Source organism: Schistocerca serialis, chromosome 5 (genome assembly GCF_023864345.2).
Source record: "Schistocerca serialis cubense isolate TAMUIC-IGC-003099 chromosome 5, iqSchSeri2.2, whole genome shotgun sequence".
Lineage (NCBI taxonomy): Eukaryota > Metazoa > Arthropoda > Insecta > Orthoptera > Acrididae > Schistocerca > Schistocerca serialis.
In genome coordinates, this window is record NC_064642.1 from 255,259,281 (window position 1) to 255,284,329 (window position 25,049).

The following is a 25,049-nucleotide window of genomic DNA, read 5'->3' on the forward strand; positions in this document are numbered from 1 at the left end:
AAAAATCAACCAGACTGTAACATTGGATTCAATGCAAAACGAGTAAATGTGCAGTCTCCTCACACCACACCGGTGTTACTTATGTTTTAATGTTTGACCTTTTGAAGAACATTATGTTTTATATATTAACGTATGACTTGAGCAACTCAGCTCTTAAATCACTGTACATCTTTGACGATATGTTCTTCATGTAATTACCTTACCTTCTGATGATGTCACCCTTAGAGGTGACGAAACCTGGTCAAGGTATATAGAAAACCTATGCAACCGGTTGGCTGATTTTTTTTACATATTTTTCAAAAAAATGAAACTACCATATGATTCCAGAGATCTTTTCAGGTCTCGAACAAAATGTTATTCGTCGCTTCAGACTACTTATTTACAAATATATAAAACGAGTAACTTTTTTTTGCTTTCATTGTATCCTCTGTAATATTATTAATCTACAGGTGTAATGCCGGATTTTATCAAAATAGTTTGGTATGACACCTGTATGAGAACTTCGAGATTGTCGTAATTCGATGTGGAATTTTTACTAAATGTGCTGAAAATGTCCGTATGGAACGACAGCATGTCGCACGCTCGAATGATCTGGGAGTTTCAGGGGTACCACCTGTTTCTTACGTGAATCCAGTAGATCTTAGTTGTTCATATGCTCTCGCGAATCGTCTCCCCTGTTTGTCTCAGTTGCTGAAATTTTGGTAATGCTTTGTCCTGTTTAATATGAACAACTTTGCTGTGTTACAAACCCTTAAAGATACTAAAAAATGCTTCTGAGAGATGTTATTACGCAAACAGACGATTGTTTTACCACGCCGTATTTGCAGGTAACCACTTTTTATCGACAGAGACATCGAGACAGCTATGATTTTATAAGGGAAAATACTTTTTAACTGATTTCGAGCGCACTTGAAATGTTGAGTTCAGTGATAATTTGCCTGTTAAAGTTTCAATTGGAAAAATTTAAGCATCATATTGTGTTGCTACCTCATTTTCGCTTTGCGTTTGTTGAGTTCAAAGCCTTTGCAGGAAGTTTAGCGAAATGAATTGGGTTTGGGAACAAAACAGGCGATTTATTCAGTAACGGACGCCGGGTGTATTTGGGAGTAGCGCCTAACCACTCCCCGTCGTACGGCGTTTGGCGAGTAATCTGGTATGAGCGCGGAGCGCTGCGGAAATGACTCGCGTTAAGCTGCGTTGGGCGAAATCTAATCGGCGCTCTGGCTGCTGGATAATGACGCCCGGAATACGGCATTTGTCCACGCAATTGCGTGGCGCCGAATCATTCGCCTGTTGCACTGCATGTGCGCTGTTGTCCAGCCGGAAACGCTGCACGCTCCCAGGTGGACAGAACAGCTTCAGCGTGCGAAGAACTGAACAGAACTGAAAATTCGGTATTGCACGTGTCTCCGCGGTTCTCATTTGCTGGCTACCAGTCTCTTCACATTTCACATGTGGCCATTCTCTCTCTCTCTCTCTCTCTCTCTCTCTCTCTCTCTCTCTCTCTTTCACTACTACATGTTTTTTGAGCAGATTTTCAAAGAGGATACTGGTGTTTTTTTTTTTCAGTATTCAACCAGGCAGCGAACGCTGATTGGAATAAGTTTTCTTTTATATGTTTGTTTCATTTAATATTTTGATTCTGTGTGCCCTGAATCGGGGACGGTCAAAATTTTTCAATCTTTATTCGATTTCCACTTTCATTACAGCAAATAACAAATAAAAAATTGGCTTGGAAGAAAACAGATATAGCTGAAAAGCGGTTGTTTCAGGGATAGTCGCCATCCCTACGTTGCAGTACCATTTGCACTTCGGATAAAAGCCTGCGCGGATGCGGATATCCGCCGGAAATCTTAGTCTACGGAATGTAAATTACGAGGTCCAACTTGGTGAGGCGCAAGTCTGTTCCGGTTTACGGATCGGGTTGAAGTAGTCTGCAGAATTTTATCACATGCGGATAAGGAACGTGCGGATGCGGATAATATTTGTCTCATCCAAGCAGACCTCTTCCTGTAACTAACGCAGCGCCATGCCCGGTATAAAAAAGAGGCGGGCTGTTCATACTTCACGTTGCCTAACTGACGAAACACCGACTGCAAGAAAATTTTGATTTATTGTTAGTTGAGTCAGATTTGACAGCTTAAGAGTTGTTTCTCTGTGGTAAGTATCTTGCTACACGGTGACTATGAGGACTGTTATATAACTTCGGCCCAACAGGTGAGTCCGTTGGGTTGTAACCGCAGGCAGTAGTCACACAGAGCCAGGCGACTGTCAGTCAGCGGCGACAGGATTTTGTGCGGGCGTGAGCTACGTTCAAGAAGCCGGCCGCGGTGTGTAAACGCGTGTCGCTATCGGACTAGAGTGGTGTTCACTATTAATACCCTGCGCGAGGTAACAGCCAAGCAAATCGCCGCTGACCCTGTCCACCTGCCATTAATATTGCAGGCGTCGCTAATTGCGCACGCCCCATTGTGTTGGGCGTTGTCGCGTGTTCCCTGGGACACTGCGAGGAGCCGCTGCCGCTAAGCAAAGCTGCGTCGCACCGTTTTGCACTGCAGGCATTAGCGTGCCGATGGAAGACAGTGTACGCCTATGCACAGTACATTCTAGTAATTTTCTTATAATACTGTAGTGAAGGTAGACGTTGAATGTGCCGAGAATTCCAAATTTCACCCATTACCTCTCACCACGGACAATGCAGTGCTCGACGGCCTTCGCGTAACGACCGACAGGAGCGGCGTTTTCTTAAAAGTTGTCAGTGCTAACAGACAAGCAACAATGCGTGCAGTAACCGCATAAATCAATGTGGGACGTGTGGCGAACGTATCCGTTAGAATAGTGCGGCGAAATTTGGCGTTAATGGGGCTGTGGTGGCAGACCTTTGCACGACATCGCCTGCAGCGCCTTTCCTGGGCTCGGGACCATATCGGTTGGGCCCTAGACGACGGAAAAACCGTGGCCTGATGATATGAGTTCCGATATCTGTTGGTAAGAGCTTATAGTCGGGTTCGAGTGTGGCACGGACCCCACAAAGCCATGGGCAAGCTGTTAACAGGGCACTGTGCAAGCTGGTGGTGGCTGAGTAATGGTGTGAACTGGTTTTGCATAAAATGCACTGGATTCTGTGGTCCAGCTGAACCGATCATTGAGTGGAAGTGCATATTCACCGAAGAAAAGTCACAAAATAGCTGTATATTCCTGGTGTGCTCAGTTGTTGTCAAGTTCCACAAAAAATTCACGGAATCCAGGAGTTGATGGCTCCATTCTTGCATGTGTCGACCTATCTGATGCTGTATACGTGGAGTGCTTAGGGGCCTGAAGATTGCGTTAATGAGATGCCGAAACTGGTTGTCTAACTAAAATTACTTATGAAAATATACACCTGTTTAGCGTCATTTGTTTCGTAAATACCTGTCCAGCCGCAGTCCCTTATCCACAATGGCTCAACAGAAAGGGAAATAGTTAAGTTCGGCTAATTGGACACCATGTGCAGCAATTCATGGACTTCGAGTTCCCAAACAACGATGTAATTTTTATGGATGACGGTGCACCCTGCCACCAGGACACAGTTGTTCGTGATTGGTCTGATGGATAGCCTGGACAGTGCAAGTAAATGAGTTTGCCACCCAGATCGCGCGACGTGAATCCCATCGAACGTTTATAAGACGTAATCGAGAGGTCAGGCAACACTCTCGCAATTACGGACGGCCATAGAGCTAGTATTGCTCAGTATTTCTGACAGGGAACGTCCATCGAGTTGTTGAGTCCATGCCACGTCGAGTTGCTGCACGATGCCGGGCAAAAGGTGGTCCTCGCAATCCGAGCTTTTGCTTGCATTCCTAATTACCTCGTCGTTTACCAAACGACATACTGTAACAACTCTCTCTCTCTCTCTCTCCTCCTCCCTTCCTTCCTTCTTCCTTCCTCCCTCCCTCCCCCTCCATCCCTCTCTATCTACCGAACAAGTGCTCGTAGCTCTTAAGGTATACATTTTACAGCCAATGTTTACTAGACAATTTTTTCTTGTTTTGCTGCATACATCATCTTCCCAAAGTTTCAAAAGCGAAAAACCTGCAGTGGAAGTTATTTGATTCACAGTATCGAACGTGAAGTAGTGCTCGTAGCTATTAAGGTATCCATTTTGGAGTCCGCGTGTAGTAGACTTTATGATGTAAATGTACTTTCGTTTTCTTTCTTCGTGACTGGGGTTCATAGAAAACACCTAGATTTTCGCTGCGTTATATGAGTTGCTTATTTTCTAGCTTCTGCTGTAATGGACCCAGTAAGGAACGTTGCAATTTTGCACTCTTTTTGACAGCACACCACACGTCAGGAATGTTGTGTATCAACCGCTACACAGCGTGACGTGTGGACATTTAATTTGGTAACCAGTGAGACTTACAGACAACTTCATACACAACTAGATTTTTATAGAGCTGTGTTTTTCTAACTACTCTTTTGGTTTATTTCTATTTAACACTGTAGACTTAACTTTGGTATTTTCTTCTGGGTTGTCATCAACGGTTATGGCTTTCTTTCATCTGTGTATTTGTATAGTTGTGTTGAGCTTTCTTGCTTTACCGAACTTCAGAATGTGTGAACGCATAATTGCGTGTCAGTATGCCAACATCTTTAATATTTTACATTTAAGTGTACATATCACATTATTGTCGTTTTAAATGTTTAGATGTTTATAGTAGAAACAGTGTATCGCTTTGCTAGTTACGTATAGTGTCATTGTTATTATTATTATTATTATTATTATACACTTTCCTGGGTAGTATATGGATACTACTAAACACATATTCAAGAAATGTATGGTCTAAGGAGTGTTCAACTGAAAAGGTACGAAATGCTGTAACAAGCAAATCGGTTGATAATGGCATATGCCGCTATGAGACTTCTAGGAACGCGGATGTAGTGTCCGGCGTGGTTGTGCGCGTGCGTCACCTCTTCCAAAAAAATTCGAAGCTGTGCTCTCGGCAGGCAAAGTGATAGTCACAGTCTTTTTCGACGTCCGAGGTTCGATACTCATCGAATTCCTCGAGCGCAGAAAAAGCAGGGACTGGGACTTGTATTCTGAGACACTCCATTGCGTACGCAAATCTATCGAGGGGAAACGGCCTGGACTCCTCACGGAGGGAGTGATACTGGTCGTCTGTAACGCGCGACCGTACGTCTCCATGGTAACACCAAGTGTAATGGCCACGTTCAGGTGGGAGTAACAGAGCGCGGACATGCAGCCCTTCGAATTCGATGTGTTTGGTCCGCTAAAAAAACGTCTCGAAGCGAAGCGCTTCACCCGGATGACGGAAAGAGGAGTGGCTCCTGTCGCAGCAATAGAAATTCTGGGAACAGGGACTGATTCGGCTTGTGGAACAGTGGAGTAGTTGTGCTCAAGCCTCTGGTGGTTACTTTTGGATAAGGACTTAAAAAATACCCTCTTGTGTTTTTTCGTACCTGTTCTTATGAACACCCCTCATATATTGGTAACATAGACAGTAATTATACAGTGATAGATATTTTTTTCTGCGTGCGTCGAAGCTATTAATTGTTAGTCTACAACTGTCAGCCGAGAATATTCCCATCACTATACTACAGCGCGGCAAATGTACTTTAATGTCAGATGTAAACATTCTAGCCCACTGCATAGAACGTGCTCCATAGCTGAGTAATAGTCACTTTGAATCACATAGCATTTTAAAATACACTGTTTAAAAAAAAGTATGTGGCGAACTGTCTCCCTTTGTTATCCTTAGAATTACGTTTTTCATCCTTGTACAACCGAGCATCTGATCTTTATTTACGTCAGCATCGATAGAGTTTTGAATCTTCAACATCTTCCGTCCCCTCTCTTCATTTTGCTGTTTTCCATAAACTGATCTAAAGCGAATTTTCCCAGAACAGCACATACTGCTGCCCAGACGGTAATGACCTCGCTATTGATGGTCTGGTAAACCTTAATCTTCCTTTCCCAAAACCTTTCGGACCTAGTGTAGAGTGCGTGCGAGACTATACTTAAGTTTTGGCCTAAGAGTCTCTTATCAGTACATGTTACCATCTTTTTCTTCGATAATGCCTTAGGTGCCCTTATCTACCTCCAGTAATACTCTGTTCAAGTGTGTATGTAGCAAGATAGACATAAATATCCACTGACAGGACTAAAGTCATGCTATAGCATTGTTGAAATAGCACCAAATGAAATGTATTTTAAGACACCTGAATTTAGGTTTATTGCCACTGAAGGCAGCAGTGAATTCTTTAAGGCTGTCGACGTTAAAATACATTCAACGTTATTTGGCTGTCGGCATCCACCGTGAGCAGAATAGACGTATACACCAGAGGACTGTGAAGTCAGCAATGGCTTCGTGGGACGCGCGAACGGTACACACATGGAAGTGCCTCATTTCAGACCCGATGACATTATGTCACTCATTGGAACAAGTGGATACGTGTGTCTCAGTTTGAAGACTGTTGGTAGAGGTGAGTCTGAGACGACGAACGAGTTGTGTGCGCCGTATTATGCGACGCAACGGGCGCTAGTTCTAAAGGCAACTCTGTGCGAAGCTGCTAGATGTTCCCGCTTCGCTATATATGGTTGGATCTCTATATAGCCTTCAATTATCAGAGATGGTAACTGTTTTGGAAGGCCATTGCTGTATCATTGGCGCACCTTTAAACAGTTACACTATCAAATCGATCCAGAGCTGTGCTCACTGGAAAGAGGATAGTGTTTTGTAAACATTATGAGGCGTCCACATCAAAAACTACTCGTTATTCAAACGTTCTTTTCGTACGTACTCGAATTGTATCGCATCACTTGCGACCGCTGCAAGAATTCTCTCTGCTGTGTGCGACGCGCGAGACAAATTATACGACTTGTTGATCGGAAACGATTATTTTTGGTCTCGATTAATCTTTTGCTGTATTACACTATCAGATACGTCTGAAACAGTGTCACCGACCTCGCTTTGATGCGTGACACAGAGCTAAATTTCTGTCTGCTGCAAGGTCAATCATTAAAAGCCTTGTTGCTATCTAACTACTCTCAAGAAGATACAAAGAGTCGACCGCTGGGCTAGAAAATGCCGCTGGCTGCTCACGGTTTCCACTGTTAATCTCCACAAAGTGAAACAGGATAAGAGTTTAATTCATTGCGGAAAAGGCCATAAAACCCACTACAATTTCCAGGGAAAACATGAAATTTACTGGTTTCATTTAAATCTCGCCAAGTCCGCTTCGTTTATTGATCACCAACCAGAGGCAACTGCGGGACCCCTGATCTGATGTACATAAGGCCCCGCCTACACAGCATGTTCACGCTCACTAAAACGCGACACTCGCTTATAAAAACTGGATAATGACCAAACACAATACCACGCCTGCGCACGGAACTCCTCTTTCGATTCTTGTCGTCTTTCAGCATTTCAAAAGAAGAAATGATGATCAATCGAAACTGAAACCTCCGTCCTAAGTGGACGCACGACTTTGTCTCCTATACACAAAAAGGGCTGCCGACAGAATCCCCGATTCTACGATATTCAGATCGCTCGACGAAAATATTTTACTCCCAGGCATTTCTGCCAGTCAGAATCCGACGTAGAATGAATGCAATTTAATTGGGCACTTCCTGCTCCCGCTAATAGCGCTTTGCTGCAAAGAACTACTTCCCGTCCGGGGTTTTCAGGAGAGTATTTCGTGTAAGTATCGAGCAACACCCACCACCAAGAAAAAATTACCTGTCATTGAGCCAGTCACATAAGCCGTCACGCCAACCTATTTAAGAGGCTGAGGGACAGAGCGGCCCTTCACTTCCAGTCGGGAGAAAGCCTCCTTCCCCTACATACCGGAAGCTGGCTCTGGCGAATGCAGTAGCCGCAGGTCTAGTACAGGCGGGCTGCAAGGAAACATGTTACAGTTACGTGTCCGTTTACCATACGTCCAAACTCCGCCAACAAGTGCCAGGTGTGAAGGCCTCAGTCCTATGGCATGACGCTGGTCCTGTCCGCGGCAGGTGTTTGGCGGTGCGGTGCGGTGAGGTGAGGGTGTGTTGGTTTGCAGGGGCTAAGATGTCGGAGGAGGTCGGGCCGCGCGGGCCTGGGCTGCGCTCACTCGACGGCTCGCCGGCGGACGCGTGCTGCGCATGGCTGCCCCAATGAGAGACAACCCGCTCGACGGCGGCCACCGAGCTAAGGTGGCAGACCCCCGGTCAGCAGCGCAGCAGCAGGCGGCCAAGGCGGCCGATCAGGCGGCCAACAACTTCGAGTACGACGATAATGAATGGGACATCGGCATCGGCGACCTTATCATAGACTTGGATGCCGATATAGAGAAGACGAACGAGAAGGGGGCGGCAGGGGCGGCGTCGGCGGTGGGGGGCGGCACCGGAACCGGGGGCGGCATGTCCGCTGCGGCGACGGCAGGATCGCAGGCGGCACAGGCTGGCGGCGGAGGAGGCGGTGGCGGCGCGGCCGCGGCCGGCAAGGGCGCCAAGATGGCTGTCGAGCACTCGGCCACGGTCGACAAGGGGCTGAAGATGAAGATTAAGAGGACCAAGCCGGGCACCAAGACGTCGGAGGCCAAGCACGAGATCGTCAAGCCCGGCGAGCAGAACGGCGGAGAGGCCAGCGACGGTACCGGAAGCACCAACGGCGCCGCTACCCCCGGGGGCGGCGCGGGAGGCGGGGGCGGCGGCAGCAGCAAGAAGGCCGCCCAGGGTCAGCAGACCGGCGGTGGCGCCGGCGGAGGCGGCGGGGGCGGCGGCAGCAAACGCGGCTCCAGCGGCCACCGGCGCGACAAGGCGCGCGACAAGCACGGCGGCGGGGGCGGCGCCGATAAGGGCAGTAAAACCCAGCAGCAGCAGGCGGCACCTCCCCCGGCGTCGACGCCGTCGCCCGCGCCGCCCCCGCAGCAACAGCAGCAGCAGCAGCAAGCTGCGCCGCAGCAGCCGGAGCTGAACGGTTCGGTGCGGTCCCCGGCTGGTCCGGCGACCGTTGGCCTTCCGCCCCCGACGCTGGCGCAACAGCCGCCGCAGCCGCCCCCGCAGCAGCAAGCGCCGCCCCCGCCGCCGCCGCAGCAGCAGCCGTCCCCACAGCCGCCGCCGCAGCAGCAGGCGACGCCGCCCCCGCAGCCGGCGCAGCAGGCGCCCTCGTCCGCGGCGACGCGTGTCGTGTTCCCCGGCCCCGGGCCCGGTCCCCCGCTGCTGGCCGCCGCCCCCGGTCCGCCCCCGCCCACGTCGCCAGCGCCGGTAATGCTGGCGCCCACCCTCACCCCCGTGAAGAGCGGCTCGCCGCCCGTCCACGACGGTATCGATGACTGCTCGTCACCGCCTCCGGCCAAGAAGCTCAAGACTGAGCCCAAGGTAAGCGACTGTTGCATGTCTTGCCTCCGCGAGAGGCGCTCGCAAATAGCAGTCGACCGTGTTAAGTTGGTTCTCTAATGTCGGCCAGCTTTAGTGGTTATGCAACCTGAAGTAGTTAATTAAGTAGGCTATGTTATCTAGATTTTAACAAATATTCGCTGTATCATCATCATGTTTCCTGCTATGTTAGCAGGAGGTCATTTGAGTCTCCATTATTGGCAGTCCCTTACTTCCTTCTTAATGCTGCTGTATGTATATGCTACCATCCAGCATATTGTCCACGATTTCAAATCTCTTCCTCCTTCGCGTCGCTGCTTCCTTCCAGACATCCTTCTAAGGCTAACTTACACGTCCTCATCCTTAATGTAAGTACTATGAAATTCCTCTCCCTTCTTTTTCGTACACTCTGTAGTGCTGTTCTCCCTCCCTCCCTCCATGTCTGTCTCTCCCTCCCTCTCCCTCTCTCTCTCTCTCTCTCTCTCTCTCTCTCTCTCTTTCGCCTCCCCCCAGAACCTCTTCAGCTTTCACCTCAGCCGCCCAATTTTTTTTTTTCAATTTGTCGCCATGTCTACGTCTTAAAAGCTTCCAAATCTTCCAAGATCTTTCTTCATTATTCGTGGTGTATTGCAACAATATTATCCTCATATGTTTATGTGCAACAGAGCACATTTGTGTGTGTGTGTGTGTGTGTGTGTGTGTGTGTGTGTGTAGTGAAGAATCTTCTTTTCTCAGATTGAACTCTTGTTATCTTCTGCTGTGTTCTAGTTCGTGAAAAGAGCGTAAAGATATGTTGCTCACTTCGTTTTGCAGTGTAACATTCGGCAATGAAGAGCCACTTAATGTGAAATACGCAGGCTGCGACTGGCAGTGCATTACATGGTCGCTCCATCTCCTCACAGTCTTTACTTCGCAGAGCTAGTGAAATTGTACTTAGGCGAAAGTCCTTAGCCTTCCCATTAAAACCCCGTGCAACACGTCATCTTTCTCATTACTAACTCTGAACCGTCATACCATAAAACTCAGAAGCTGTCTAACGGTGTTAAAAGATTGCCCTTCGTGTCCTTGTCGCCAGCACTACTTCGTTATTTTCAAAGGTTCCGTAACAATGAGTAGTTCACAGGTTAGGCAATTCATACTGTTTGTGGCACATGCGAATCCTAGTGGTTACATACCTGTATACGAGTTATTCATAATAGTACAACGAGTCGTCGGTGCTTTCAGGTGCTCTCGAACTGCACCCAGATATGAATCCGAACGGTGTGAGGGAACATGCTTAGCTGGAGAATCCCCGTTGCTCAACTCTTTTCCTGGCAAGCATTGTTCTTGTTTAGACAGCTCAGGAAATTACAGATTCGGTCAAAACAAGTTAGTGAGGAGGTAAAACGTGCAACACAATCCGTTAACTGCTCTAAATAAGGAGAGTAAAATCAGTCCAATGCACAGGTGATTTTCCATAATCAGTGTTCTGGTGCGAGTAGCGTTAATGCCGTAGTAATTTACTGATCACACTAATTTAAATGAGATATTTTCCTTAAAGTCCGATTCAAAATTGCTACGGCTGCAGAATTTAGACCTTAAGACACTTCGAAGTAACATTGGTTTGCTGTTTGTCCATCAAAATTCCGCGACTCCAATTGTTGCCGTCCTAATCTGTCGCATGTGTTGTACTGGAAGCATGCTACTTAGCGGAGTACTCTTGAATACACACGTCATATTTATGATCAGAACTTCCAACTAAGACCATTGGACGTCACTAGGTTAAAAATCACGTATGATGGTAAAACACTGTTACACTCCAGTATAGGTGTACACTAGGCTAAAAATCTTGTGCAGTAGTAGAACAGTCACACTCGAGGTCTAAGCTTGACTGAGCGAGTGGTTAACGCTCTCTTGCGGAAATTAATTTTTTCATTGGTGAAATGATTTTATTGTTTTCAAAATAATTTATCTTCTGGTACAATCACTGTAATTTTAATTGATAATGTGGTTTCCTCAGTGGCCAGAGAGACCCACGACATTTATCTCATTTCTCTTACGATGACGAAATTACAACTTCAGCGGCAATTGGGCATTGAAAAAAAATTCGGTAGCGACAAATGAAAATTTGTGCCGGCAGGGTCTCGTGACCGGAGATCCCGCTTTACGCCATGTGTCGCCTTAATCGCTTTGGCTGTCCGAGCACGTTTCCCCTCCAAACCACATTCCCAACTTATCACGCACTACACAGAGGTCGGGCCAAGAGTGAATCAGCAGTGAATTGTTATTAATTGCCCTCTGGGTGCATATAATTTTTTTTAAAACAAGCATTTCAGCAATCACGGACGCCACCAGCACGACTGAAATGTCGTTGAAGATTTATTGTGAGTGCTTTTTTGCAAGATCAGTAAATTGTATGAAATTTAAATTGCTGTAATGATAGTCCACCATAGCTGATTTTTAAAATACATATATATTTTTTGTTTATTGCTACCAGTTTTGAGCAGAGCTAATTTTCAAGCTTTAGCCTATAAGATCGTAAATGCTTTGCTCGAAACCAGCGACAAGAAATCAAAAATGTATCGTTCTTTCCGAAATGACTTCACTCTTTGATAGCAACTATTTTAGTGACACAGAATGCGCGGTGCAGCATTATGGGAAACTGTTTTCCCGTAGCACCTTCCAGCAATATGGTACGTAGATTTAATGAAAAAAGAAGCAGCTTCCATTTCCAGTCTGCATGTAGTGCTTGATAGGTGGTAATGTCAGGATAATCTGGTCTACCCTGTTAGATTAATTAACCACTTACGTACCAATCGTTGTCCACCGAAGTCGCCGATCTTCGCGACGGATCTCATTGTGTGTAATATGACGGCGGTAGTGCAACATTGCTTTTGAGGTTTAAAGGAAATAACGCTTTATGTAATTCGCAAATATCTAACGCGCTGCGCCTGATGTAAGATATTGTAAATTTCAGTGTCGTGCCAGCATGAGTCACTATTGAGTTAAGTCTACAGATGAACTACGAGCAACTTGTGCTACCCGCAAGCTCAGCGCAGCTGCCAGTCATCTGAGACGAGGAACTAGCAGTGCATCCCCTCCCCTACTCGCTTCCTCTGCTGATTTTCGTTTTCTCCTCTTTTTTTGTAAATCGGATTCCGGTTGCGGGTGCGTAATTGAGGCCTAGACGACACGCCGGGTGGGGACCTTAATTGTTTAGTGGGCTGGGGAAAGGGGAGGGGGGGGGGGGGGGTGAGTGAGACGAGTGGTACCCGCAGTCGACCGTCGAGCCGATTAGCTGCGTCGACCGCCGGCCCGCGGATCGATACGTGCCCAACAGCGTCGCGTGAGCGCACTGGCTGCCGTGAATCGCGTGGCGTCCGGCTCTCAATCACAAAAACAGACACATCTCGTACGAAGTTAGTAATGACAAAATACAACAGCTGTATCACTAATTTTGATGCTTACCCGAGATAGAGCCACGAACGTCACGTCTGATGGCGTCCATTGTTGTTCATATACGCGAATGTGGGCATCAGCGTTGTCTTCTGCGTCTAGTGCCATACATCTTACTACGGAATTTGCATCGGGCCTCGTTCAGAAACCAGTTAATCGCAGACGCCGCTCAACCAGTGTGCAAATAGAAAAACGTTGTAATTTCATTAGCTACGTCGCTCGAAACAGGTAGCGACATAAATAAACATGTAAAATGATTAGTTGCCAAATTTACTTGTTGGAAATATGAGTTAGTACAGTAAAAGAATATTTTCATGGGGTCGAAGACATTATGCAAAAAATAACCGTGGGTAGGTGTCTGTGCATTCCATATGATAAATTATTGAATTACAGTAGTAAATTATACCTCGTAATGAGAATTTATGATGTTTATCTAAAACTCTCGTGTGTGAAATCTACATATTATTACGGTTTGTACTCAGTTTTACGACATATTTCTAAAGTGATCGTAGTAACATGGAGCCAGAGAGGCTGAAATTATTTAAGAATTTATTCTTCGCTGGCAAAAATGTTATTCGTACGGTAACTCGCAAATGGAGTATTGCCCAGATACCATTATGTGATTGTGTTTAGGATGAGTGCGAGGGTGCACGCTCTTGTACGAGTAATTCATTATTGGTTGTTCGCTTGAATAACGATGTGATCATTGAGACTTGTTGGAATGCAGTTAATCAGATACTCTGCTGGCGCCATATTCAGTGTGAAAACACTGTGTGATGTGCAGGCAGAGTACTGACACGTAAACTTGATTATGTTTCTTCTTGAAGTTGTGCTCCACAGCCTCAATAAAAGAAAATACTGTATGCACCACCTTAAATCTGCTACAAAATTTTATTTTGTTGCGTGTACGGAAGCGTGCTGAAAAATAAAGCGTCCGATTTTTTTTTTGCGAAAACTCCTAAAGGTTTTTAAATGAAACAAACGTTACTAACATTCTGCTTCTTTATCCTCCCTGTTTACATATTTGCAGCCCTATGCCGCTAGAGGGCTTCGAACTGTAGCGTGTAACCTGGCGTGAGAAACAGTGTGCTGTAATCGAGTTCGGCCACCCATGGAGCACTTTCTTCTTCAGTACGACATTGCCAGACTACACATGAAGCGCTCCGACAAACGCAACAATCCGACCCCTTGAGTTCGCCGTCGCCGATCATCCGCCATATAGTCCCGACTCGGCTCCATCCGTTTTTTACCTGTTTTCAAAACTTGAAGAACACGTTCGAGTGCTTCACTTTGATAGTGATGAAGCGTTTCAAGCAGAGGTGAGGTTGTGGCTCCGTCAGCAAACATCTTACTGTGACGGTATCAACAAACTCATCTCTCATTGGGAGAAATGTGTTTGTCGCCAGAGTGACTATCTTGAGAAATACGAGGGCCGTCCAGAAAGTAACCTCCGGTTGATTTAAAAAAATACACCAAGTTAAATAAAAATATTTTAATATATACATCTTACAACTACATCTTTGCACTATTTTTCTACATAGTCTCCATAGCGATTGAGGCACTTATCGTATCTCTTCACAAGCTTTGAAATTCCTTCTGCATAAAAATCACCCGCTTGTGCCTGGAGCCAGCCTGTGACCGCATCTTTGAGCTCTTCGTCGTCATCAAACCGCTGTGACCCGAGCCATTTCTTCAAATGCATGAAGAGGTGATAATCACTTGGCGCCAGGTCTGGGCTGTAAGGTGGATGGTTGATAACGTCCCACTTGAAGGACTCAAGAAGGGCCGTTGTTCTGCGAGCAGAGTGAGGACGGGCGTTATCGTGCAAAAAAACGATACCGGAAGTCAGCATACCACGGCGTTTGTTCTGTATAGCCCGTCGTAACTTTTTTATTGTTTCACAGTACACGTCTTGATTAATGGTCGTACCACGTTCCATGAATTCAACCAACAACACCCCTTTGGCATCCCAAAACACCGTTGCCATCAGTTTTCTGGCGGGGTTTTCTATTGCAGCACACATTTCAAACTGCCACAAAAACTAAACTAGCGCAGGTACGACGTTCACTCGACCACGGCTTGATGCCGACTGACCTGTTGAGTGCGTGAACGCACAGATGGCGTCGCTACTCCCCCCACAACCCGCACTGTGACCAATCGGAAGTTACTTTCTGAACCGCCCTCGTAAATACGAAGACACGAGGAATAAAGAAGTAGAATGTTAATAGAGTTCATTTTCACATAAAAAAATTCGCAGGCATTGCTTTTAAGCGCGCCCTCGGAGGTTACACTGTTTCATTATCTGGCACGCTGGCTTAAAATGGCATGTACTGCATGTCCATTATTGTGTATTAGAGTGCTGGATGATGTCGCGCCACTCACCAGACCCACTTCCTTCGAAAGCATTCACTGCATACTTATCCTCACTCGCAACAGTGAACTCTTGGTTCATACACTTTTAAAGCTTTGAAGTCTGCCAGATGAAGACGAAATAAAGATAATTTTATATGGTCTCTTTTTATTAATGAGGTGTAATAGCTTCCGGCATACACTAACAAATTGGAGCGCAGCATCAAGGAAGCTCACCCTGGAAGCTGGCTCCGCCAGTTGATGAAGGATTGCACACTCGTGCACGAGCTGGTACTTGCAGGCCATGCGTCTCGCAGTGCACACACAGGTATACAGCGCTATGTATCTCGTCTCGTGCCGCCCATTATGTTCATCTGAAGCGTAGACACAGCACTGCCACGTCTTACGGTCCAGTCGCGCCGACCTGGCTGAATGAATAGTTGAAAGTAGGTGATTCGGTTTCTTGTCCAGTGTCGTAACTGTGTTTCTCTGTGCAGTGGCAGATGCTTCTGTCGACACATCGTGTAAAACTCTTGAAAGATCCACGTGCATTGCTGCAAAGCTCGTAGCGTCCACTTATGGATGCGAAGGAAGTCCCACCTTGTGGCCCGTGACTGCTGGAACGACTTGGTTTGTAACGTTGCAAGTATCCACCAGATGGGGATATAATGCAGCGGTAGTACTTTACGTGTAAAGCGTACTCTGATTAAAATGACCTTCCTTCCACAGCGGAGTGAGCGCGTTCTGAACCTTCCTGCTAGACTACTACTGTGAGCGGGACGGGGACTCCAGTCTGGAGCCTCGTTTCAGACTTTCCAGATGCAGAGCGCTACCTGTTGAAAGAAAGAGATTTAGGGATGGTTCTCAGTTGTTTCCTAGGAGTATTTCAACACGTTGCGCTGCCGTATAACAGTATTCCGAGAAATTTACTTTTTGGTGCACGATACCAGTCGTGTTTTGCCGCATGGGGTTTGTTTCAGACGGACAACTAAGTACGAGCTATTCCGAAAGGCTTTGCACACTTACTGTTGTTGCATAGAATTACATGCACGAACGGGACCCCGGACGGGAATGCGAGAACCTAGAATGCAAAACATGGGGCGCATAGCACTTATATGTTTAGCATTGGGTAACGTGTATGTCGATTTGTTCACTCTTATATCCCGTGCAAAAGCATACCCTGACTGCCTCTTCACCATATACATTTATACTATAGTTTACAATTTACGCACTTTTTTTTTTAACTTGACGCCGCAGTAAGAACTTGGCCATCAACGCTGCGATTAATAACGTTATGATACCTGAAGATGATTGCTGTTGTATTTTTTTAACCTTTAGCGATTTTAGTTAGAGGGGCATCAAGACGTGGCCTAAGGCATGTTTGTGTCTAGTGTTTGGACTCCTAAAACTGGGCACATCCTCAGAGGCTATTAAGACGCAATCAGTATTTCCGAACTTAACTAGCTCAACAAGTGTCTAGCGGTTCTAGGCGCGCAGTCCGGAACCGCGCGACTGCTACGGTCGCAGGTTCGAATCCTGCCTCGGGCATGGATGTGTGTGATGTCCTTAGGTTAGTTAGGTTTAAGTAGTTCTAAGTTCTAGGGGACTGATGACCACAGATGTTAAGTCCCATAGTGCTCAGAGCCAGCTCAACAAGCTAAACTGTTTCTGCGAGGGCTGTTGATAAAATATCGATATATCGGTATTTTAAGCAAAAAACATGGATAATCCATGTGATATTTCCTCCTCTGATATATCGATATCAAAATGGCAGTATGAAGTGCCGATATTTTTATTTTGCATTTTATTCACAATTCGTACTTTTGAAATTGTAGTAGAACGTAACGTTACTTTCACTGTGTTGCAGTGGTTACAGGTTATGCCTGAAATTTAGTATTCTCGGTCTACTCTTGACACGGTCGATCTCGAAATATTGAGTTCCCTAATGATTTCCGAAACGGAGTGTTCCGTGCATCATGCTCCAACTACCATTCCGCCTTCTAAGTTCAAAAGTTCAAATGTGTGTGAAATCTTAGGGGACTTAACTGCCAAGGTCATCAGTCCCTAAGCCTACACACTACCTAACCTAAATTATCCTAAGAACAAACACACACACCCATGCCCGAGGGAGGACTCGAACCTCCGCCGGGACCAGCCGCACAGTCCATGACTGCAGCGCCTTAGACCACTCGGCTACGCCTTCTAAGTCTGTTAATTCGCGTATAGTGATGTGCTTATCGCTATATAATGACTTCTATCACCTTAGTGTATATCGTAATATCCTTCTCTTCCCTCTCTCTGTCCATCTCCCCCCACCCTCCAATGCCTATCCATCCACCTCCTCCTCCTCCCCCACCCCCCACCCCCCTCGTAACTCCCTCTTCCCATCTCCTTTTGCCTCTCTCTGACCTTGAGTCTTGTTTGTTGTTATTGCCTACTAAACCTTGATTGGTAATTGAAGTCGGTTAACATGAAAGGGTAGTAAACTGGTTGGGACCATTGCTATACGGGATACGAGAAACCTCTCCTGCTATTTATGAGGATAGCAGCTTCAATGACGATATTTCACCTGGTTTTAATTTACAAATTAGGTGGGTTACAAAGTGTCGGACGATTTAGATTCCGTAGTAGTATTGTACGCACAAACCGCGGATCTACACATATGAAAATGTTTGCAGCAACGGATTGTATGCGTTCACATCCAATTATACAGTTTAGCCGCGTTCAAATCGCAAGGCTAATCAGTTTCGGCTCAACAATTGAGTCGACGGAACAGTAGATTGTGTTGACAGGCCTCGGATTTGCATCAGCGGGATCTCGTGCCACGGTTAGCCGGCGCAGGACTGGCGGTATCGAGCACGAACGGCGCAGAGGCGCGCAGCGGGCTGCGGTGCAGTTTGGATGCAAATCCGGCCGGGTGCGGGTCGGCGCCAGATTGCAGCAGTCTGTATGCCGGCCACGCAGCGCCGCGCCGGGGATTCCGCGTAATCTGCTTTGCGGTGCTGATTGAGTTAGCTGCCCTCAAGTCGCCGAGCTCCCTCTGCCCTGCTCGTAACCGCGACTTGGAAATACAATTCCCTGATCTCGCTATAGGCGCAACCTTCTTTGCTGGCCTGCACAGTGCAGCACTCACTCGAAGAAGCCCATTAGCAACTCAGATGACGCTCGGTGGACTGGTAGCAGTCAGCGATCGACGACCGTCTGTGTGTCCCTGTCCGCTCCACTTGCTAAAAAGCAGGTATTTGCCAGGGCACGGAAGTGTACGGGGGTATCCGGGAAACTATGAATAATGCACCGGAGTAGAAAAAAAGTACAGCACTAAAAGTTAATACGCCCTTTTAGAGATTTCCAACTCACTCATGTTCTGTTGTTGCAACAGTTCATATTTAGTACATGAAATGATTACATTTACGAGTCAATAGAACAAGTGGTTCTGATGAACCAGATATCGACCCAGTCTGAAACACCGATATTAATACGTGGCGTAGCGCCCAGAATCGCCAATGCAGGCACCGACTTCTGGCATCCAGTCGATCGTACAGATGGCGAATGCTGTCCTGGGATACGTTATGTCATCCCTGCTCGACCATTTCACGTAAGAGTTTGTTGATTGACGAGTCGCACGAGTCTCTTCTCGTCCCATCATATCCCATACGTGCTCGATTGGAGACAAGTCCGGAGATCGTGATGGTCAGGGAAGTTGTTGCGCCCCTTGTAGAGCACGTTGAGTTTCACGGACTGTGTGCGGTCGAGCATATTATCCTGTTGGAACAATACATCACCTTACTGTTACAGGAACGGCAAAAGAACGGGTCTAACAACATTCTGCACGCACCGAGCACTGGTACTGAACGACATGGCGCACTGGTTAGCGCACTGGACTCGCATTCGGGAGGACAGCAGTTCCAACCCGCGCCCGTCCCTCTTGATTTAAGTTTTCCGTGATTTTCTAAATCGCTTCAGGCAAACCTCGGGGTGGTTCCTTTGAAAGGAAACACTGTGCAATTGTGGTTGCTGTGTGTCCCAGCCACAGTTACACTGTGTTTTGGTGAAGTGTAAAGCGCTGTTACGACCTTATTTGTGAAAATATGTGTTATATTTACGTGTGCTTCACAAAACCTCCCTTGTGGTCCATCTCCACGACCTCGTTGTCGACAGGACGTTTAACACTGATCTCCTCCTCACCCTCCTCCGAAACACCAAAGGTGGACGGGGTTGTAGCTTATCGCAGCTCACATCATAAAGCCTGAGTTGTCTTGGACGAAAGCACCTCACCATGTGTACGTCTTACGGACAAACGACCATCACTTCCGTGCAGGCAGAATCTGCTTTCATTGCTGAAGGCCACGGCGCGCTTTTCCATCTTCCAGTTGATCCTCTGGTCGGCACCATTCGAGCCGTGCACGTTGTTGGTGTGGAGTGAGTGGAACACAGGCTAGAGTTGTGCGTGCCGGTAGTCCCATTGCTGATAACCGGTTCACAACAGTTCGTGTTGACGTGTCTGGGCTCACAGTCCCTCCTATCTGTGCTCTGGTAGCTGTACGATCTCCCATGGTGTCCTTGCAATACGAGGATGCTGGCTGGCGTCTTTGCCGCGTGGACATCCAGAACCTCGTCTACGGATGTGAGAATTTTCACGTGACCACTGATGCCAGCATCATTGCTCAACTGACGCAGCGCATCCCACTTGTGTGGAAATTCGCCGAGAGGACCGCCCCGCTACTCAGAAGGCCCCAATTTGACCCCTTTCAAACTCAGTCACTCCGTTGTGGGAAGCACGAGTGCAACTCCGTGGCATGGTTGCCTGCTTGCTTCACACATTCTCACTACACGGAGCCCTCTGGCTTTTAGCATTCCCTATTAAAGGATAGACACAAATGGCGCTCTGGTAGCTATTCCACTACGGTGTCCGTTGAAGGACGACGTTGAAACCATTATAAGTGCATCTACTATCCCCCAGGTGGCAAATGACGTCATCGGATGAAAGTCGACGTCGTCTTTCCAGGTGTACTAATTTTTTTCTGGCAGTGTATTAAACTTCATTCTGTAAAGTGTTCTCAGGTTTGCAGGCGAGACAAATGGATCTGTTCATCATTTGGATTTGCAACTCCTTGTGCTTACCGTGTTTGCAGTTAAAACTGTAGGATGTAAGGTCCATCAATTATGCAAAACAGCGTTTTTTTCCAAGTTCCCAAACATGTTTCAGCGCCACAGTGCCATTATCAGTGGGTTTCCGTTTTATTTAATCTGTAATGTGAACGTTTTTACTAAATTATTACAAAATTATGTGGATATTTAGTTCAAACAATAATTGGTTTCGTTTTGTTAATAACTTTATACTTGGTGTGCATGATTTTCCGGGACCACTCGTGTATTATTTATTACAGGTAGCTCGTCATCTGCAACCAAACGATGTTGATGAGAAAGTTTTGTTGGGAAGTTAACTTATCAGCTAAATGTAATTTAGTTTATCGCGATATTTCGCGCCTATATTAGTTTTTACTTACGTTCTCGTGTGGCAAGCCCTTTTATTTTCAGCTTGATGGTGAGGTGTTGTGAAGCACACGTAAATATAACACGTATTTTCACAAATAAGGTTGTAAAAGCACTTTACACTTCACCCAAACAAAGTGTAATTGTGGCTGGGACACACAACAACCACAATTACGCCGAAGTAGCTCAGAAGATCGTTAAAGAAAGGGAAACCAACGTTTATGGCATTTGTAGATTTAAAGAAAGCTTTTGTCAGTATTGTCTGGGCCACACACATTATTTGAAATTTTGAAGGTTGCAAGGTTAAAATACAGGGAATGGAAGTCTGCACACAGTTTGTACATAAACCAGACTGCGGTTATAAAAGTCGGAAGACACGAAAGGGAAGCGAGTGAAACAGCGTTGTAACCAGTCTCCGATGTTATTCAGTCTGTACATGGAAGAAACCGCAAAGGAAACAGGAGAAAATTTGGAAAAGAAATGAACGTTCAAGCAGTAGAAATAAAAACTTCTAGGTTTGCTGATGAACGTTCAGGCAGTAGAAATAAAAACTTCTAGGTTTGCTGATGATACTGTATGAATAAAATGGATGTTTTGAAAAAGGGGTTTTTAAAGATGAGCGTGAACAAAAATAAGACGAGTAATGGAATACAGTCAGTTAATATCAGGTAATGCTGAGGGTATTAGATTACGAAATGAGATTCTGAGAGTAGTGCGACTTTTGCTGTTTGGGCAGCGAAATAACGGAAGATGGCTGACGTAGAGAGGACATAAAATGGATAAAATGGCTCTGAGCACTATGGGACTCAACTGCTGTGGTCATAAGTCCCCTAGAACTTAGAATTACTTAAACCTAACTAACCTAAGGACATCACACACATCCATGCCTGAGACAGGATTCGAACCTGCGACCGTAGCGGTCGTGCGGTTCCAGACTGAAGCGCCTTTAACCGCGCGGCCACTACGGCCGGCAGAGGACATAAAATGCAGACTGGCAACAGCAAGGAAAACATTTCTGAGAAGGAGAAATTCGTTAAAATCGAATGTAAGTTTAAGTATAATTGCGTAAGTTTCCGCCATCAGAGTAAGTTAACATGTAAGTTTACTGGGTATTTCACGACTTCATGTTGTTATTAACCTTCACTGATGGGATCATTGTTTTCGCCGCAGTTGCTGTGGCTGTGGTTTCATCGGTGACAGTAAATTAAAACGTAAGTTTAAGTTCTATAATGATAGAAGCTGAAGAAATTAATTATAATTTATGCCATGGCTGGGACTTGAACCTGAGTCTCCTGGTCACTAGGCAGATACGCTAACCATTACAGCACCATAGCGGTATAGCTAACAGAGCTGCGTGGACTTCACTAGTCCAATGCTCTTCCTAACACAAACTTCAATTCACGCATGCACCCCGTTTTCTCCTTCTTAAATCGCCAGTATTGCCGGAGCCTCTCCATCATTGGAAAAGCACCTCAACTTTGTACGTAATGGGGAAATCGTGCCTATGCCTTAGGTGCAGTGAGCTATTGATCTGATGGAATTAAATTTTCCTTGAGGCATATGAGTCTCAACTTTATCTTTGATAATGATAGAAGCCGAAGAAATGAAATAAAATTATATCATTTTAGAAAATAAAGTTGCGACTTACGTAATTCCATCAGATCAATAAATGTAAGAGTTAGGAAGTCTTTCAGAACATATTGGTCTGGAGTGTAGGCTCGTACGGAAGTGAAACGCAGACGATAAGCAGTTGAGACAGGAAAAGAGTGGAAGCTAATGAAATGTGGAGATGCAGAAGAACGTTGAAAATTAGAAGGGGTAGACTGCGTTACTAACGAGGTTGTTGTTGTTGTTGTTGTTGTGGTGGTGGTGGTGGTGGTGGTGGTGGTGGTGGTGGTGGTGGTGGTCCTCCTCAGTACAGAGACTGGTTCGATGCATCTCCCCGTGCTACTCTATGCTGTGCAACTTCATCTCCGACTAACTACTGCAACCTACATCCTTCTGAATCTGCTTAGTATATTCATCCCTTGGTCTCACTCTACAATTTTACCCTCCGCGCTTCCCTCCAATACTAAATTGGTGATCCCTTGATGCCTCAGAACATGTCCTACCAACCGATCTCTTCTTCTAGTCAAATTGTGCCACAAATTCATCTTCTCCCCAATTCTATTCGGTACCTCCTCATTAGTTACGTGATTGACCTATCTAATCTTCAGCAACGAGGAGGTACTGAATCGAACTGGAGCTCAACTTGACAAAAGAAGGAATCATCTGCTGGTGGGATGCATTCTGAGGATTTAATTTTGTACTACTCGTAGAAGGAAGTGTGGGGGAGGGGACAAAATTTGTACAGGCAGAGTGAGGGATGGATACGGTGAGCAGGTTCAGATAGATCGAGGTTGCAGTAGTTGTACAGAGATGCATGAAACCCGTCTTCGGACTGAACACCGAAACTGCAGTAGCAGGGCTGAGGCTGTCGCTTAATGTGCAGCCCCCCTTTTGGCACCGTCCCAGTTGCCAGACCCGCATCGCACAGGCTCATTAGCGTTGTTACAAACACCTGCGCGCCCGCACCTTGCTTCACAACACACCCGCTGCTCTCTAGGGATCACCGCTCTGCTAGGCTGCTCAGCCGTTACACTCCGGGCTTCCGGCTGACAAGGGGAGGCCGCCAATTGCGAAATTCAGATTCGATTCATACTGCGCAATAATGAAAGCTCATGGCCAGAGGTGTAATGTGGCAAAGCACCAAGATGCACTTCTCAGCCGTTGTCGAGAAAATCGACAGTTAAAAGAAACCGTTGCGGTGAAATACTCTCTACGACTAATAATTTTCTGCAGCGTCGTGGCGCAGCGGTAAGCGCTCGGGTTCGTAATCCGAAGGTCGCCAGATCGAATCTCGCGCCATGCAATATTTTTTATTATAAGTTTTTTGTAATTCAAACATTAATGAATTGCTTATGCATGTTGGTGAAGGCGGATCGCTCTCCAATTGTACCGCCTCCATTTTTCCGTTTGTTTAACGGGGTGTACCAAAGCTCTCACGTCCGCACTGATTGTCGACGATGTTAAAAGTTGCGCTAGGGACCGCATCTACCTTCTTTCGAAGTCAGCAGGCAACTACGCTGTTATGCGGCGGCTCGTTTCGGCCCATTCAACATCTGTCCTTCAAGTGTAACGAGCGATAACGGAGTTTATATTTCATACCTGCCACAGCAAATTTGTGTTCGTGGGGTCTCTATTCTAATTCGAACGTTTGACTTACGCTATACGTATTCGTTCCGGATTATCGTTTCTACGTCTTCCGTTAACTATACGTGGTTAACCTTATGAAGACAATTAATAACATTTGTGAAATACAACTTTGTTTGCGGAAAACATAATGATGTTCAAAGTCGCCAGTTTTTCCACGACAAACGACTTTCAACAACTTATTATATGCATAATTGTTGCAACTGATTGCCGGGAATTATATATATGTATATATAATCAGTGCGGGCGTGGGAGCTTTGGTACATCCTGTTAAACAAACGGAAAAATGGAGGCGGTACAATTGGAAAGCGATCCGCCTTCACCAAGATGCATAAGCAATTCATTAATAGTTTATATATACACTCCTGGAAATTGAAATAAGAACACCGTGAATTCATTGTCCCAGAAAGGGGAAACTTTATTGACACATTCCTGGGGTCAGATACATCACATGATCACACTGACAGAACCACAGGCACATAGACACAGGCAACAGAGCATGCACAATGTCGGCACTAGTACAGTGTATATCCACCTTTCGCAGCAATGCAGGCTGCTATTCTCCCATGGAGACGATCGTAGAGATGCTGGATGTAGTCCTGTGGAACGGCTTGCCATGCCATTTCCACCTGGCGCCTCAGTTGGACCAGCGTTCGTGCTGGACGTGCAGACCGCGTGAGACGACGCTTCATCCAGTCCCAGACATGCTGAATGGGGGACAGATCCGGAGATCTTGCTGGCCAGGGTAGTTGACTTACACCTTCTAGAGCACGTTGGGTGGCACGGGATACATGCGGACGTGCATTGTCCTGTTGGAACAGCAAGTTCCCTTGCCGGTCTAGGAATGGTAGAACGATGGGTTCGATGACGGTTTGGATGTACCGTGCACTATTCAGTGTCCCCTCGACGATCACCAGTGGTGTACGGCCAGTGTAGGAGATCGCTCCCCACACCATGATGCCGGGTGTTGGCCCTGTGTGCCTCGGTCGTATGCAGTCCTGATTGTGGCGCTCACCTGCACGGCGCCAAACACGCATACGACCATCATTGGCACCAAGGCAGAAGCGACTCTCATCGCTGAAGACGACACGTCTCCATTCGTCCCTCCATTCACGCCTGTCGCGACACCACTGGAGGCGGGCTGCACGATGTTGGGGCGTGA

The 25,049-nt window shown here is 46.4% G+C and overlaps 1 protein-coding gene across 1 annotated transcript in view; it reads left to right on the plus strand.

Annotated features, from left to right (window-relative positions):
• Positions 1 to 25,049, plus strand: part of LOC126481879 (zinc finger protein 608) — a 293,906-nt gene that overhangs the window by 170,504 nt on the left and 98,353 nt on the right. The window contains exon 3 of the mRNA XM_050105838.1: positions 8,062 to 9,361. Within this exon, the coding sequence (XP_049961795.1) occupies positions 8,144 to 9,361 (1,218 nt within the window). The 5' untranslated portion in view covers positions 8,062 to 8,143. The remainder of the gene's footprint in view (positions 1 to 8,061; positions 9,362 to 25,049) is intronic.